Here is a 16532-nt window from a genome sequence, read left to right as displayed (position 1 = left end):
AGAAGACCAAGGGAACACTCGCACACCTTGTTAGCGTTTTTGTCAGCTTTCTTAAATCTTATCCATGTTGCTGCTACAACGCTATTACAGAGTAGTCTACCATCAGTCGTCCGTAAACATTTTCAAATATATCCTTTTTCTGAAGCCATTGAACCAATTTAAACCAAAAAAGGTATATTTGAACTATATTACAGTTTGTGAATTAGATTTTAGTCCACCAACCAACATGGCGCCATGGTATTAATTAAACATAAGGATTCAACAAGTAGTTGTCTTATTTCATGAAAGCCATAATGATCATATATTTTTATTTGCACAGGTAAAAATATTAAGAATAGTCAAATTATACCTATCATCCATTACTAACAAAATCAATAGACGATTTCTTATAGTTCTTTGTCCATAAATGACGATTTTGACCAATTTTAGCATTTTTATTAGTATCTTGAAAACTATAATAGATCATAAACAACCACTGCAAAAAAATGATCAGCAGAAAAAGTATCGACAATCTCCAAAAATGCAAATGGTTTCTTACGTCAACGTTATGTCTACTGTTGGGTAGTTGTCTCATTAGCAAGCAAACCACATCTCTTTATGTCTATAAAGACGAAACAACAGTTGACTCTTTTAAGGAGTAATTGCCCATATTAAGATAAATTACAATTATTGACCTCTTTTGTCTATCCAATTTTATTTAACGACATCTTGGTGTAATAAATAAAGTATAAAATTATGATACTGGAATTATTCACGTCATTGTCGTTTTGTACATGAATATATAGTTGTGTCATTGGCATTCATATATCATATCCTTATCATTATATTTACAACATATGTAAATGTATTTTGTTAACTATGAAAATGCAAGTAAAAGCTATGTTGAACCGAGACAATTTTTAAATCATTTGAAAACTATCTCTATGATTACAAATTTTTATGTGCATGATTAATACCTCTAGATGTATGTTCGCCAAATAAATAAATCTGTTAAGGGTCGCATTAAATAATCAGACAACAATTTAACTTAAATCAATCGCAAATAACAGATGAATTTCTGTTAATTATTTTCCCATATCGTGAGAAAACTATCATAAAGGTTATAAATAGTACACATATCTCGATGAAAACAGGCATACTAGATTTGTACTGGAAAGATGAAACTGTTTTGTATATTTACATTAGTTAATCCGATTTTTTCCGCCTTACTTAATTCTAATGTCCGACACACAATGTATGGAGAAGTACGGGGTTTTATATCATCACGAGTTTTAGGAACTGACGTTGAGGAATACTTAGGAGTTCCGTATGCAGCTCCACCGATAGGAAAACTTCGTTTTAAGGTAAGAAAGCTGTTATGTTGCACTCTTACAACACACGTTTTATCTTTATTATTATTTATCTTTCTTCTGCAAAAAAGTTCAAAAGTTGGGAAATTTAAGGATTTGTGAATATAATTGGTCCTATCAACAAGTGCAAACAACTTTCGTTCTATTAATATATTTTCAAAATTGTCATGAAATCATCCATGCAAGACAATGATTTACAATTTGAATTAATTTGCTGAGAGATGAACTTTTCAAGTCTTTACTTCAAACGGCCATATTTCATAAAAAATTTCGAGAACCATGAATAGTCGTAACTTTTCTGAATAGTAGAAGAACTAGAAATACCATTGAAACGTGTCGAATAGTTTGTTTTGATTTATCTAATGACGTTCTGTTTCAAAACGTATTACACGTTCTCAACCTGACAATAGATGGGTATCATAACATAGAGCCAAGAATGTGTCTTCAATAAAAGGTTAAACTACATGACGAGAGATCAACTACTTTTAAGTCCTTCTACATGTATAAATGTTAAATCATAAATAAAACTAATTATTTTTGTTGCAAAATATTACACAAATGAAAAAAAAAAACAAAAAAAAACTAGGAGCTCTAAAGAGCCTGTGTCGCTCACTTTGGTCTATGTGCATATTCAACAAAGGACACCCTCCAATATTGTAGACGAGAATAGAATTCATGACAAAAATCTCTGTTTTGTTGATCTTGTTTTGCTAATTTTTTAGTCTGTTTAGTTTCTCTTTATCTTCCTTAGTTTTTGCTTAAAACACAAAACAAAAAAGGGTAAAAAATCCTCATTTAAGGGCAATCACTCCTATAAAGAGTGACAGTCTACTAACTATATCGGCAAAATTTGAATTGTTAGTAGATCTTGCCTTGCTGATCATTTTTATGATTTAAAGTGTCTATTTATCCATCATAATATTTATCAGATAAGGCAAAACAAAAACAAACAAACAAAATGAAAAAAGTCGTCATTAAAGGGCAATAACTCCAATAATGAGAAAAATTTCCTCCATTGTCTTAATTGTAGGTCTTGTCTTGCTGATCTTTATGCTTATTTCAGTTTCTATCTATCTATTATATTTTTTAAGATATAAGGCAAAAACGCAAAAACAATTGGTAAAAATTGTCATCAAGGGGCAATAACTCTAATAAGGAGTCGGCTGACGATTTCGACCATTTGATTTATTTGTAGAACTTGACTTGCTGATCATGTTTCTTTTTATCTATTATAGTTTTTGAGATAATAGGCAAAATTGAAAAAAAAAGATAAAATTTGTCATTTAAGGACAATAACACCTATAAGAAGTCGTCTGACAGTTTTGACCTATTGGACCATTGGTAGAGCTCAACATGTTGAACATTTCTGCTCTGTCAGATTTTCAAATTTTCAAGATTTTTAAAACTAGATACTCCAATGATGATTGTGGCCAAGTTTGGTTATATTTGGTCCAGTAGTTTCAGAGGAGAAGATTTTTGTAAAAGCTAACGGACGACGACAACGGACGGCGGACGCCAAGTGATGAGAAAAGCTTACCTAGGTGAGCTAAAAATGAACCAGTTTAAAGTCATTTCACATGAACCTGTTTTACAGAGACCAGAAGACCCTATTAAATGGTGGCCAAATATTCTAGACACGAAGAAAATTCAGCCAGCATGCCCAACATGTAATTTAAAATACATTCAGGTTCACAAACCAACATTCAACATGACGAGCGAAGATTGTTTGTATATGAATGTTTACGTGCCTAAGGTAAGGATAGTCTATAATATAAACAATTACGTGCACTGGTTCAGTAATATGACCATTTATTATCATTTATTGTTGTTTACAGTATATAATTATAAAAAAGATATTTAATTACTCTAAATTAAATGCACAGTTCAAACATATATTTTGAAACGTATACGCGTGAAACATTTATATCAGTATTGTTAAAAGCTACACTAACAGATAAAAATCCTTTTAATAGGCTACATTTAGACAATTAAATCAGCTATGTCTGCGTAAACCAGCATCTACCGTTGATTAGATACTAATATTTTGATTCATCTAAAGTTATATGCTACAAATCGTCGAATGATTGGGATAACGAACTTATTATTTTAACATATACTTCAGAACATCTGTTTTGATTTCAACCCACGTGTTTCAACTACATTTAAACCTTCAAAAACTCTTAACCTGAACACCTTAATTTGAATGAAGGATATAGAAATAGAAGCAAACGTCTTCTTCATATGTCCGAGAGGGAAAATCCTTTCTTAGCCCCCTTCGCGCCTCTAAAAGGAAAATGAGAGTTTTTTTATCAACATTTTAATAATGCTCATATTTTGTGATTTTGTTGATTTGAAAAAAATACAAATACAAATAAGAACAAGCCAGCTTTAATTGCTTAAAGCACAAACAAATTGAAGTCAAATAACGACATTATCGGCTTCATATTGAGCTTTGAAATAATTCATAAAAAAACAAGTTTCAAAATAATTAGACGAGAACTTCACAGTAAACAACCTCGAAAACCAAAATTTTAACCTGATACAGGACGGATGGACAAACGGACGATCGGACGGAAGCACATACCGGAAAACACAATGCCTCACCCTAGTCTGAAAATTACACCCAACAGTGTTAGAATTAGAATTTTATGCTGACAAATTTTTGTCCCTCAACGGGATTCGAACTCACACCTTTGATACACTACAGCACCAATCGCTTAGCCTCATGTCCAGCGCTCTAGACCACACGACCACATCCGCTATATAAAAATATAACTTCAATAGTCGTAGTGTTACCTTGTCACGTAAGGCGAATCTAGAGATAGACATAAGACATGTGTTTTAAGCGTGTGAAGATGTTATATAATTATTTAATACACAATGTATTTGTTATTTGTCAGCAATCTAACTCAACAATTTTTATATACCGTATGGGATAATGATTCAATTCATTATACAGTCACTAGAAATAAGAAATAAGAAATATATATGACCACTGTTCTGGAATACTAATATTTGTTAACAGCTACGACATAGCTCGAAGGTCAGGGAACCCTAAAACATTAGTTTATGTGATCACCAATAACAAGTAAGCCTAATACTTTGAAGTAAGGGGTTCCTGAGCTGAAATAAAATGCATATTTTCAGAAACAGTGAAATTACGAATTCGCTTTTGATGATATACATTTTCCATCCGACTACATATAATGAAAACCGAAAAGAGGAAAACTGGAGAAAGGCGTTATGTGCACAGAAGACCATAAAATAAAATAAAATAAAAGTGATTTGAACATGAAATATAAAAGGAGTTAAACGATAAACGGAAATCAACTCTTAGGTTTGAATAGTCCATTCCTATTTGTACGATTGATATGTGCATGCTTAACGTCCAGTGGCATTCATTTCAAGACGCGAACATTTTGTCAAATTAACTATTTATGCAATAGGTAAGGTCTGTTATAAATAACGCACATTTTAAGGGTTTTTTCTTGTCATATAACACACAGAGGAGTGTCAGAAACGTTTAAATGAGGACTTATATACCGTCAAAAAGTATTATTATTTTCTGCAAAATTTTTGCGGGAAATTGTATCCCATTTTACGTTAAAGACCATGTAAGGAATATTTCAGATATAAAATGGTATAGAAAACCCCCAATTGCCAACAAATCACGATAACTATCAAATGATGTTTAACAAACTGTGGTTTGCATTATAATCTGGATAAATAATAACCTGACATATGTCATTATTAAATGCTCTGAAGCACTTTTAATTGAACCTTGGTATCGTCCGGGTTGTTTCTTCAAAAGAATGACCTATCGTTCCAAAAGGAAATATCGCCATATAGGTATATAAGAAAGGTAGGTCGACTGAGATGAAAGTCGGGAAATTGAACTAGTATTGGCATATTCGACGGGGCAAACATGTTGCTTTGCAAGAATTTACCTTCAGAACTTTTCACTGGTTCTTTAAGGGTGGCACCACACCTATACGGGGCATCGGGTTTGTGTACCCATTTTAACAAGACGTTGCCGTGAAGTTATGATTCACTCACACAGCCAAACGGACGCGCAACTTTAACAAAGCTTTTACTGTCAAACAAGAGAAGTCAATAGATGACCATTTTTCTATACAACCCTTGGCGTTCCTGGTATCACAAAACGTTATTCATTTCAAAAGAGAATTCCAACTGGTTCCTGGTATCACAAAACGTTATTCATTTCAAAAAGGAATTCCAACTGGTTCCTGGTATCACAAAACGTTATTCATTTCAAAAGAGAATTCCAACTGGTTCCTGGTATCACAAAACGTTATTAATTTCAAAAGGGAATTCCAACTGGTTCCTGGTATCACAAAACGTTATTCATTTCAAAAGAGAATTCCAACTGGTTCCTGATATCACAAAACGTTATTCATTTTAAAAAAGAATTCCAACTGGTTCCTGGTATCAAAAAACGTTATTCATTTCAAAAGAGAATCCCAACTGGTTCCTAGTATCACACAACGTTATTCATTTCAAAAAAGAATTCCTGATTTATACTTGGATGATGAAAATAACTATATGACCAACTGAAACGAACTGAGACAACAGGATTACATGTTCCTAGACGGGCACATAAAGAATGGCGGGATTAAACAAGTTCGTGGGGGTTTAAAATGTCCTCTTACCTTGGAGAATGATTTAACAACACAACATATCACAAACTGTAAAATCAGTTGGAAAGGGCATACCTAATCAGATCTGTATCAGAAATAAAAAAAAAGGTAAAAGGCACAAAGTACAAGTTTAAGTACTGACAATTAGTGAAAGCTAGTTCAAGCCCAATTCCAAACAATTAAAAAGAAAGATGTTACAAATGTAGTTTCCTCAAGAAAATATACTTTTTATCTGCAATAGAAAAATACAATACATCACTATTTCTTAGCATTTTCTAACAATATTTCAAAATGACATGCATTAAATGAAATGATTTTTCTATTTTAGGTTGACAAATCTAATCTCCCTGTGCATTTCTTTATCCACGGAGGAGACAACGCTGATGGAATGGGCGCCATGTTTGATGGTGACATATTAGCAGCACATGGACAGATGATAGTTATCACAATCAATTACAGGGTTGGCGTCTTAGGTGCATAATCTCTTAACATAGACCAGTTACTAATGTTTATTTTTCTTAAAGTTGCTGTTACAATTACTTTTTTTTACTCATCATAGTCAGTCAAGTTATAGATTTAAGTATACTGCGTATGAAATTAATCAAACAGTTACAGAAAATTAATACTAATTATATAGGATTCATACACCAGTAAATAATTAGAAGTTAGCATAATGATATTAAATAGTTTGTGAGTGACACCTTTTCACTTTAAAAGGCAATTTTTTTTAACAAAATACCAAAATCTCATAATTGATTATTGCTTGAAATTCATATAGTAACATTTGTTTATATTATTTACTTCGAAACCAAGCAAAATCTTCTTTTGTACAGGATTTTATGCCAATCCCGAACAGAACATTAAAGGTAACAATGGATTAATGGATCAAGTGAAGGCAATGAATTGGGTTAAAGAAAATATAGAGTTCTTCAATGGTGATCCGTCCAAAGTGACAATACATGGACATAGTGCTGGAGCAGGAGATGTAGGTCTGCATCTCATGTCTAATCTCACTAATGGTAAGCTGCAAAATTACATCTTAAATGTTATCATGGTAAACTATCAGTTATCATAAAAAAATGAGACGGTATCAACATCTATATGATGTATAGGATGTCAACTTGAATAAAACCCGATCCTGAAAAATATTAAAATACTCTGCTGTTACCTGTTTAGGATGTTATTGATATAATATATAAGTAGTAGATGTTCATATGTTCTGGAAATTTTTGACCAAAAATATCACGAAAAAGAGGTTTGGTTTGTGCATTCTCTAAATTTTAATTTGGTATACCGATGTTTGGTAAGCACTATATGTAATGATTCGAAATGATATGGTATATTTAAAAGAATTCATCAAAATTGCAAATTTCAATGTTCCCCAAAAAAAAACCCCAACAAATTCAACAAAAACAGAAATTATTATTTGTTTGTAAGTAACTGGACTTTTACTTTTACTTAAAATGCTTTCGAAAAAAGGATTGACTAGTAAAAACATTACAGTATTACAAGTTCTGTTAGCTCTCAAAGTTTATTCTAAGTTTCTAATCAATAATCTAAATATAAAATTAAAGCAGTGAAGAAATATTTTTGTACTATTTTTTTAATTATTATTAAAAATACTAGTAACATATTACTTATAGAAATACAATTATACAAGTCAAGGATCTCATTTGGGAATATATTTGAAATACACAGTGTCATGACCATATCATTTTCAAGGGAAATGATTTTATACCCCGAGTTTACCTGAATCTTATGTAATGTTACATATGTGGTTTAGTATTTTTATGTAAATATTGGTACGGGTAATAACACAAATTCGTCAAGCTAAAAACAAGAACAACAATTCAAACAATTAATCGTGAAAACGAACAACAATATCCAAGAATATTTTGTTTGTAATAATAAAGATAAATCGAAAAAAAAAGAAATTAAACGATTAAAGAAAAAAGGAATTAAAGAAATAAATAAATAAATATATATAAATAAATAAATAAATTAATAAATAAATAAAAACTGCGATAATCAGTTATGGGGTAGACCTGTACAAAACTCTTCTTGGTTATTGTCAGGAGGACTTTTATAGAATAGTTGTCTTGACAAACTTTAAGAAAGGTCAGAACGGATCCTACTGGATCATCATTCGGCTCCAAAACATGGCCACCAGGGGTAATCTTTTGATTATGATTCTGATTTAAAAAAAATCGTTTTCTATGAACAAAGGGAGCTGTTTTGAAATTTTATACGATTGATGATTTAGAGACCAATCGGGAATTATTTTGGCAACATTGAAGGTAATAATGAATCATAGTTCCCTTCGTAGAAACTCTATAGAAAAAAAAAAAACAATTCTATAATTTTCGTTTAAAGCACTAGGTCTAAATAAATTGAACTTGACTTCTAAGATCTAGTCACATTTGGTTCCGATCGCACGAAAGGCAAAACGATCAGAAGCAATCATTGATTTTGACTGGCCAAAATTCATAAGGGAAATGCTTAAAAACTCTACAGAATTGGTGATTAGATCCCTCGTTATAATTGTTATATATATTACCTTTCAACAAAAGTAATCCAGGTGAGTGTTCCAGGCTCCTTGGCGCCTTTGGTTCATTATAACTTTTAAAACCAGGCCTTAACTGGAATATCCTTTTTGAATTTTTTTCTATATTTGACAGGTCTTTTTAGATATGCAATAATTCACAGTGGTTCACCACTAGCCCATTGGATGATGTCTGCTTGTGTAAAAACCAGTAGACGAACTAACATTCCTACAAACTGTAAACCAGATACCAGCCCTGCCAATCAAGAAGTTGAAGGTCATATTGCAAATCTTGTTGCTGGTTCAACCATCAATGATTTCTTCTCTTCGATCATTTATGGACAGGTACAGTTCAACAGCGCGAAGAGGATAAAATCCAATGTTCATTTTCATTTAAGCGAAGTTCTTTTCAAACTTTTTCTACATCACAGTTTATGTTTTTTGTCGATTTCCATTTTTCATCCTTTTATAAAATGTTATTTTCATTTCACTACAAATCATGCCTAAATTGTTTTCTGCCATTTTGGAAGCCGTTGTCACAATCGCGATTTGATACCGTTATCGTTCAGACTGCCTTTCGTTTTGTTGCTATACTTGACTTTATTCTTTGCTTGTTTTGACAATGAGACATTTAGATTAGTCTTCATGCAAGAAAGAATAGTCATTTATTTTCAGAACAACTTTCATAAAAATATAAAACTCCAAGAAAAAATTAAAAAATGAGGAAGTCCATAAACGTAACAAAATCAAAATAGAGTATACCTCAACTTTATTAAAACAGTGCAACACTCACACCAGTAAAGCCATCTCTGAGATAGCATAGAGTTTTCAAATGACAAGTCTTTAACCCATACATGTATGTCAAACGCTCAATCAGTCAGAGTCAACACATTTGTCAATATATTTAACAAAGGCTACCTAAGATCTGCCATTATCCGGATATTTTAATGGACCCCTAACAACACCACCAAAAAATTACAAAAACATTTGGATATAAACAAAGATTAAAAATATCTTTACCTGGTTACGATTTTATTCCATATTCAAGTCTCCTTTTCCTAACAAAAAATATTTTTCACCAATCACTGACTATGATCTCATTACGTTTCGTTTGTCCAAACAAAATAAAGATGGTAGCTAAATGTTCATTGCCTGTCTCTAATTAGCATCTGCACCATTCTTGTGCCGGTAAACGGATGTGATATTCCAAAGTTATGAACTTTTCCTGCTATTTTTGAATTTTGAGACATTATTTAAGTTTGTGTTTGCATGACAGATGAGATAGGATAATACTCATTTCGATCAACTCAAATTTGTATCTGTTGTGTGTGTAATTCCAGGATGTATTCAAGTCTGTGGTTGATGGAGAATATCTAACAGACAGTCCAGACAAACTGTTCACATGCAAAGCACCTCATGTGGATTCTGTTCTATTTATGATGGCAAGGGACGAAGGATTTGAACCACGGATTTCACGTATGTGAAGAATTTCTCGAAATCATATATATTTAACCATTATACCTATGCAAGATCATGTTTAGTCTTCTTAGATTATTTCCTTCAAACTAGAGAATGTATATATCTTTGTTTGTTTGTCATCAGACATCTTGTATTGGTTGTGTGTTCAAAAAAAAATATACCTGACACACACATTATTCATTCCGCATTACAATAGAATGTTTAAAAAACGTAATAATGTTTCGTTTGCAGCTAACAAATAATTGTTAATAGATTGCATAATTAAAATTAAAGGACAAATATATATTTTCAGATATAAAAGAGTATTATAGAAACAAAAGTATAGATTTAATTGTGACACGTTACAAACATATGTTTCCAAAGACATTTGAAAGTAAGTAAAACTTATTAATTGTTCAAAATGTTTTTTTTTCATTTCATTGACTGCAGTTTTAAAATTTAGAATAAGATTCTACTATTTAGAATTAAAAAGTGGTTACATTTATATATGAATAAAGCGTAAATCATACCGCCATTGAACTTCACGATAATTCACACTATATGAAGTAGAACACAAATTATACAAGTAATTATAATAGCAAGTTTGAAATAAAAAATAAACACGAACGACCTAAGAGGCAAATATTTAGGACACGCAATCATACCCATTCCATATTTGTATGAATGTGGAGAATTTCATTCCCCCAAAATCCTACTGATATATTAACAAAATATGCGTAAATAATGAAATTGTGTTAGAAAAATCTTCTGAAAAAAGGAATATAACAAAAATACCAAACCCCAAGGAAATTTCAAAACGGAAAGTCTCTTACCATGGCCCAAATTCAAAAGCTCAAACACATCATACGAATGGAAAACAACTGTATACTTGGAAAGTTACATTTAAATACAGTATAGGAAGAGTTTTGGATACGAAATGCCTACTACCACAAAAATCAAGAACAAAATCCATGTTTTGCTACGGAAACTCAAAAGAGTTTTTACATCAACAAGTAAATTATGCAGGTCTCTGAAATTGATTTTAAAAAAAGCCACTGCATGGTTCTGGTGGATCGACTAACTGACTGATTAATTGTATGGTCGTTGCAGGGGCAATTATTTGATGCATACCCAAAACAAATGCACACTAAATTCAATAGGAAGATGTTGCAAAATGTGCAAAGTGGCTTTATCGGGATAAAGGACGGAATATTAAAAATGCGATTGATAAAGAGTATATTATAGCGAAGCAGAAATTTTAAGTACTGATCCCTGAAAGGGTTGTTGATAGGGTTCGTTATGGTACATCGCAATCTCTCTACACGGGAATTGGTTTTATCATTCCCATTCCGCCCAGACCTAGCTTCGTATTTATACACCCCGAACAGCTTAATTATGTTCTTCTTAAGCATGCGTTTTACCTCTGACTGGGAGAAACCAAGGGGACTATATGTCGATATCCCAGTCAACCATTGGAGTAAGTGTTTCTGATACCAAATGCTAACAAACAAATTGATAACAGACGGATGAATGAACACTATGGTAACTATATACCATCGCTTCCGAAAATTAAGAACATAATTAATTTCTAATCCCGTTGATAATGTATTCTTTAAAAAATTGTAAAATTGTCGAAATGTACATTTGGTGCAGTTAACTCGGTACTGATAATGTTATTAAAAGAATCAATAGTTATAATTACAATCGTCACGGTTGGTAAAGCCAGATGTCATTCAAAAGTCTACACATTTCACAATGAAATAAGAGAGGACTGTTTTCTTAAAATTTATAGCAACGCATCTTCAACATTTTCTTGGAAATCATGACAGGAATGGAGTTTCCTTGTTAGCAAGCAAATCCAAATTAATTCTTCAGAAAATGTTATTGTATTGTGTGTTTGACTCGAGGTTGGTGATATTACCCTTGTTAGTACCAATGTTCTTGATGGTAAAGTTGTAAAATCCTATTCCTCTGAAAGTTTTACGACGCAATCATGTATATTATTGTCCGTTATGGAATATTCGTGTCAGAGATGGCCACGGATATGTTCTATTTGTAACCACAATCCCGCCCTCTCTTCCTAGATCGTGACATCACCGAATGAGACTCGTCACGTAATTCTAATAATCACGAACAACACGATCGGTCCAATTAGTTGAAGATGGACTGCTCATCATTGACACCTGGTTACACCAACTGATTTTTTATAGAGTTTTTGATGATCAATCTTCAGGTTCTATGTAGTGTTTAATGTACTGTTGTAATTCTTTTTTTGACGGGTTTCTTTCAGGCCATGGTGTGACTGGTTTTGGTCGACTTATGATTTCTGATTTTCCCCTTTGCATCTTCCGCCTCTTTGATATTTTGTTTAAAAAATGTATTTACACGGAGATTAATAACGTGCATGATTAAATGATAGAGAAAATCACTCATGACTGTATTTTGTTTAGTTGAACAAGAGATTTACAATATTAATGTATGATAAAGAATTCAATGCGCAAGACACACCATTGTCTTCAAATATACGGTCGAAACCAAAGGTTGGGGGGGGGGGGGGGCGTAATATACAAACCAATATATTATAACATTGAACTAAACAAACACATAAACGGAAAAACAAGAACAATCTAATGTCAGTCTTGTCCGAAAGGAAACAAAAGTTGTTTTATACAAATGATCAATTTATCAACAGAAAAGTTTTAAACATTTGGGCCGTAAAACACAATGTACAGTTCTTCATAATAATTCTTATCTTATGTCCAAAAAATTTGGTGTTTGCTTCTTGTATTTTATGTGATCTCAAAACATTATATGTATATCAATACCTAAATTTTTGTAGGAGACATTAGAAAGATTTATGATGACTGGAAGAATAACAAAATATCCCATTATCCCCATGTAAGTAAAATATTACTAATAAAAATGTCACGTTGAAGCTAGTTTTATTTATTTCCTTTACAACTTTTGCCCAAAAGCTAATGAAGGTAGAATGTTTATGTAGTTTAAGTTTGTACATTAAGTTCAATTTAGGTAATTGGATTCCGTTGTCTTTTGAGGCGAAACATTTTGAAAACTGGTAATTCACAAAATGTAAACAAGATTGTTCCTTGTGTCATTTTAAGGTATCAGTTAATATTCCTTTGACATCAGCACGTGACTATTTTTTTTATTTTTTTTTCCAATTAAACAATCTAGAGATTCACTCTATTATTCCGTTTCAGTATTTACACATGGTTGCAGACCTAGTTTTCTTTATGCCAATGATAAAACTAGCAGATATGATTTCTGAGTGGATAGAAGATGTTTATGTTCTTAGCTTTGAGTACATTTCTCAGAATATTTCAGGTCCGGACTGGATAGGTAATATATTAACACTTTCGTGATTTGTCAAATGACAGAGGGACACACACTTGTAGACAGACACAAAGGGAAGATACAAAAAACATGAAAGAGAAGAGAAAGAACAAATTATGTTAAAATGTCAGAGGGATAGAGAGAGACAGTTTCAAATACAAATAATCAGTAGCTGTAATTTGGAATACAACAACCACTATGTGTTTATTTCCCAAATGTAACACAATAAAAATAACTGCAGATGTCCACCAAGACAACGCATACGTTACAACAATGCGTAGGAATACGAATATCATAAAATTACTTCATTTATATTTAACTCGTTACCGTTTACAAATTCAATGCGCCCGCGTTTAAAACAAAATGGCATCCGGTCATAGCTTTATCACCAACCAAATAAAACTATCAACTCTCTAAAAAACTTTAATATTCTTTCATTTAAAAAAGATTGATTGACTTACTGTTCAGCAAACAGTTTTGTACTTCGTTATCTAGGTGTTCAGCATGGTTGGGACTTATTCTACGTTTTCGGCCAGCCATTAGTGGGTCATCCAGGTTTTACTTACACTCCAAGAGATGCTGCAGTCGCAAGGGAAACTATGACAGTAATTAGCGATTTCGTCAAAAATGGGTGATTATATGAATTATGTATATATTTATTAAGAGAAGACGAAAAATTAAGCAACAGTAAAAAAATAAATAAGTGTATAAAAAGGCAATATTCTACAGCAAAAGATCTCAGCATCTATCTGAGTGGTATGAGTAGGATTAGTATTGTTACCTTAATAAAAAAGAAAAATTGATGAAAACACCTGCCTAATGATAAAAATATGTAATAACGTCTATTATAGTTAACTAGCCAACGTCAACAGTGAGGATTCTACTTCGTCAAAATTATCTCACCACTACTCCACTTATTTTCAATCGTAAAAATACAAGCCATTGTAAGGATGGCTTGAAAATGGATTAATTTATCCACATGGCATCATTACGATCCTTTACATGACCGTTGTATTTTAAAAGACAAATGTATCTACTAGCTGTAAAGCATCATTTAATGTATTTTAAGGCCTGTTATCAACTTAAAATTAGTGTCTGGTTGGTTGTGAGGGGAATTTTTGAAAGTTAAAAAAAAAGTAACATTTAAAAAAAATATCATGAAAAGACAGATTAAAATTTTTCAGAGGTTGAAGACCTATTATCCTAATTAACAAAAAGAAAAAAATAATTGTTTTCAAAGTTATGCATAAAAAGTATCCATAAGTAAGGTCTGCCGTCAAGGACTGTTAGTAAATAATAAAGGGGTGTTAGTGAACGATGTGTCCGACGTTTCTTTATTTTAGTACATTTCACGAATAGATTAATTAATTAGCATAAAATTTAATTCAAAGAATCAGTGAACGAATATTATTTGTTATTCAAGCACATCTACTCTGACTCATTAGAAAGGTACTTCACTGGACCCATATATTTCATATTTTGTACTGCGTGTTTTTAATGTTATTATATCAACATGAAGCCTAAAAATATATTAATAATGGAATCTGAAGCGAAATGATGTACCAAATGTTTTTGCTTTATGCGTTTTCAAGAATAAAGAGTTAACTCAAACACGCCTGAACGTAAAAAATGTACCCGAATTTCTGTTTTCGATAAGATTATTGCCTATTTTTTCCCCTAAAAATGTTGCTGGGGGCAGAGATGAAAGTTTATGCTTTAAGAATATAATTGTTTCATATTTCTGTGGGTTTGGTTTTACGATGGAATTTATGCTTATTCATATTAAAGAAACAAATATATTTGCACCTACCATAACCAACAGTTTTGTGAAAATTTGTCTTTTTTAATAAAGTTTACAAACATCTCGAAGCTCCATACTATAATCTGAGTAATAACACGTATATAAATAATATGAATATATCAAGCATGGCTATTTTTATGTTCTCTTCTAAAGACTTCGAATTCTTTTGTTTAATTTTAACTCGATATCAGCATGAAGACTGCTGTATGTAAAATGTTATATACAATTGCGAAGTTTATTTTGTTTTGATTAATTCGTATCACTTTTATTTGTTTTCTTTACAAAACATGACTTGCGCACAATTTTTCCTTTAACGACAGAAAGTACCAAACGGACCATGTTCAAAGATAATAATTCTCCACACTACGACAGACAACATATATAAATGAATTGTATTTTATTTCAGATACTTGTCTTTCAAATCAGAAGGGAAACTTCAAACGTATAACTCCTCGAGCAAAACCTTTTACAAACTGGATTATTCTAACAAACAAACAAATATCACGTTGGAAACTAATTTTAGAGAACCGAGAACAGAATTCTGGTACAAATATCTATTTACACAAGACTTTCAATGCAATGGAGGAAGCGAGATTCTTATAACCATTTATATTTATTGTTTTATAGCAGTAATTTGCATTCTATTAAAATAAATAGAAATGAATATTAGACACGTGTAGATTGTTTATGTAATGTAATGTAGGTCTTTTGTATTTAATTGTATTTGTATTACTATGTATTTGACGTTTACATTTTTTTTCAATTAAACAATGTTTTATGGAATTGCATTCATCAGGTATACTGGAGACCTAATGTAATTGAATTCTATCGTAAAATCATTTTCGGAACGATAACAGGACATTTTAATGATAACCTACAACTTATATTCACGATTATGGAATGTGGATTCGAATGACAGGTGATGCTGACATAGCAGAAGAAGCTTACCGTTTCGACGTATCCGGTCTTGCTCCTTCAGAAGTTCATGCAGTTTCGATTTCATCTTAATTTGTATCTTCTTAAAGGAATTATGAGATTTGAACTTAGGTAAACTACTGTTGCTTCGAATTGATATAACATAGATCATGACAAGACAAAAGATAGTACATAACAACCATACCGAAAACAGAGAACTTAGATATAATGTTTTTTTTATAGTTTGTTCTTATGTTGTGCTGTTACACCACTGTCCAAGGTTAAAGGGGGGTTGGATGCCCGCAAAACAGTTTAACCTAAACACATTCTCTATGTACCTGACCCAAATCAGGAGGCCGCATTTTAATAATTCTCGTTTGTTGCTGTACTTCATATTTCATTTTCGTTTATTGTTTTGTGTGTAAATTAGGCAGTTATTTTTCTCATCTGAATTG

At 31.8% G+C, this 16532-nt stretch overlaps 1 protein-coding gene across 1 annotated transcript; it reads left to right on the top strand.

Annotated features, from left to right (window-relative positions):
• The first annotated feature begins 1083 nt into the window (after nucleotides 1-1083).
• LOC127714452 (acetylcholinesterase-like) lies at nucleotides 1084-15826 on the top strand. The gene is made up of 11 exons (XM_052220516.1): nucleotides 1084-1343; nucleotides 2944-3102; nucleotides 6336-6480; nucleotides 6841-7026; nucleotides 8686-8894; nucleotides 9890-10025; nucleotides 10321-10401; nucleotides 12847-12905; nucleotides 13229-13367; nucleotides 13857-13992; nucleotides 15569-15826. Exons 1-11 carry the CDS (start codon nucleotides 1158-1160, stop codon nucleotides 15813-15815), a joined length of 1683 nt encoding a protein of 560 aa, XP_052076476.1. The 5' UTR covers nucleotides 1084-1157; the 3' UTR covers nucleotides 15816-15826.
• The last annotated feature ends 706 nt before the right edge of the window (nucleotides 15827-16532 follow it).

This window comes from Mytilus californianus, unplaced genomic scaffold (assembly GCF_021869535.1).
Source record: "Mytilus californianus isolate M0D057914Y unplaced genomic scaffold, xbMytCali1.0.p SCAF_1, whole genome shotgun sequence".
In the NCBI taxonomy this organism is placed as follows: domain Eukaryota; kingdom Metazoa; phylum Mollusca; class Bivalvia; order Mytilida; family Mytilidae; genus Mytilus; species Mytilus californianus.
The sequence above is the reverse complement of the archived record's forward strand: the minus strand, read 5'-3'. Positions and strand labels throughout refer to the sequence as shown.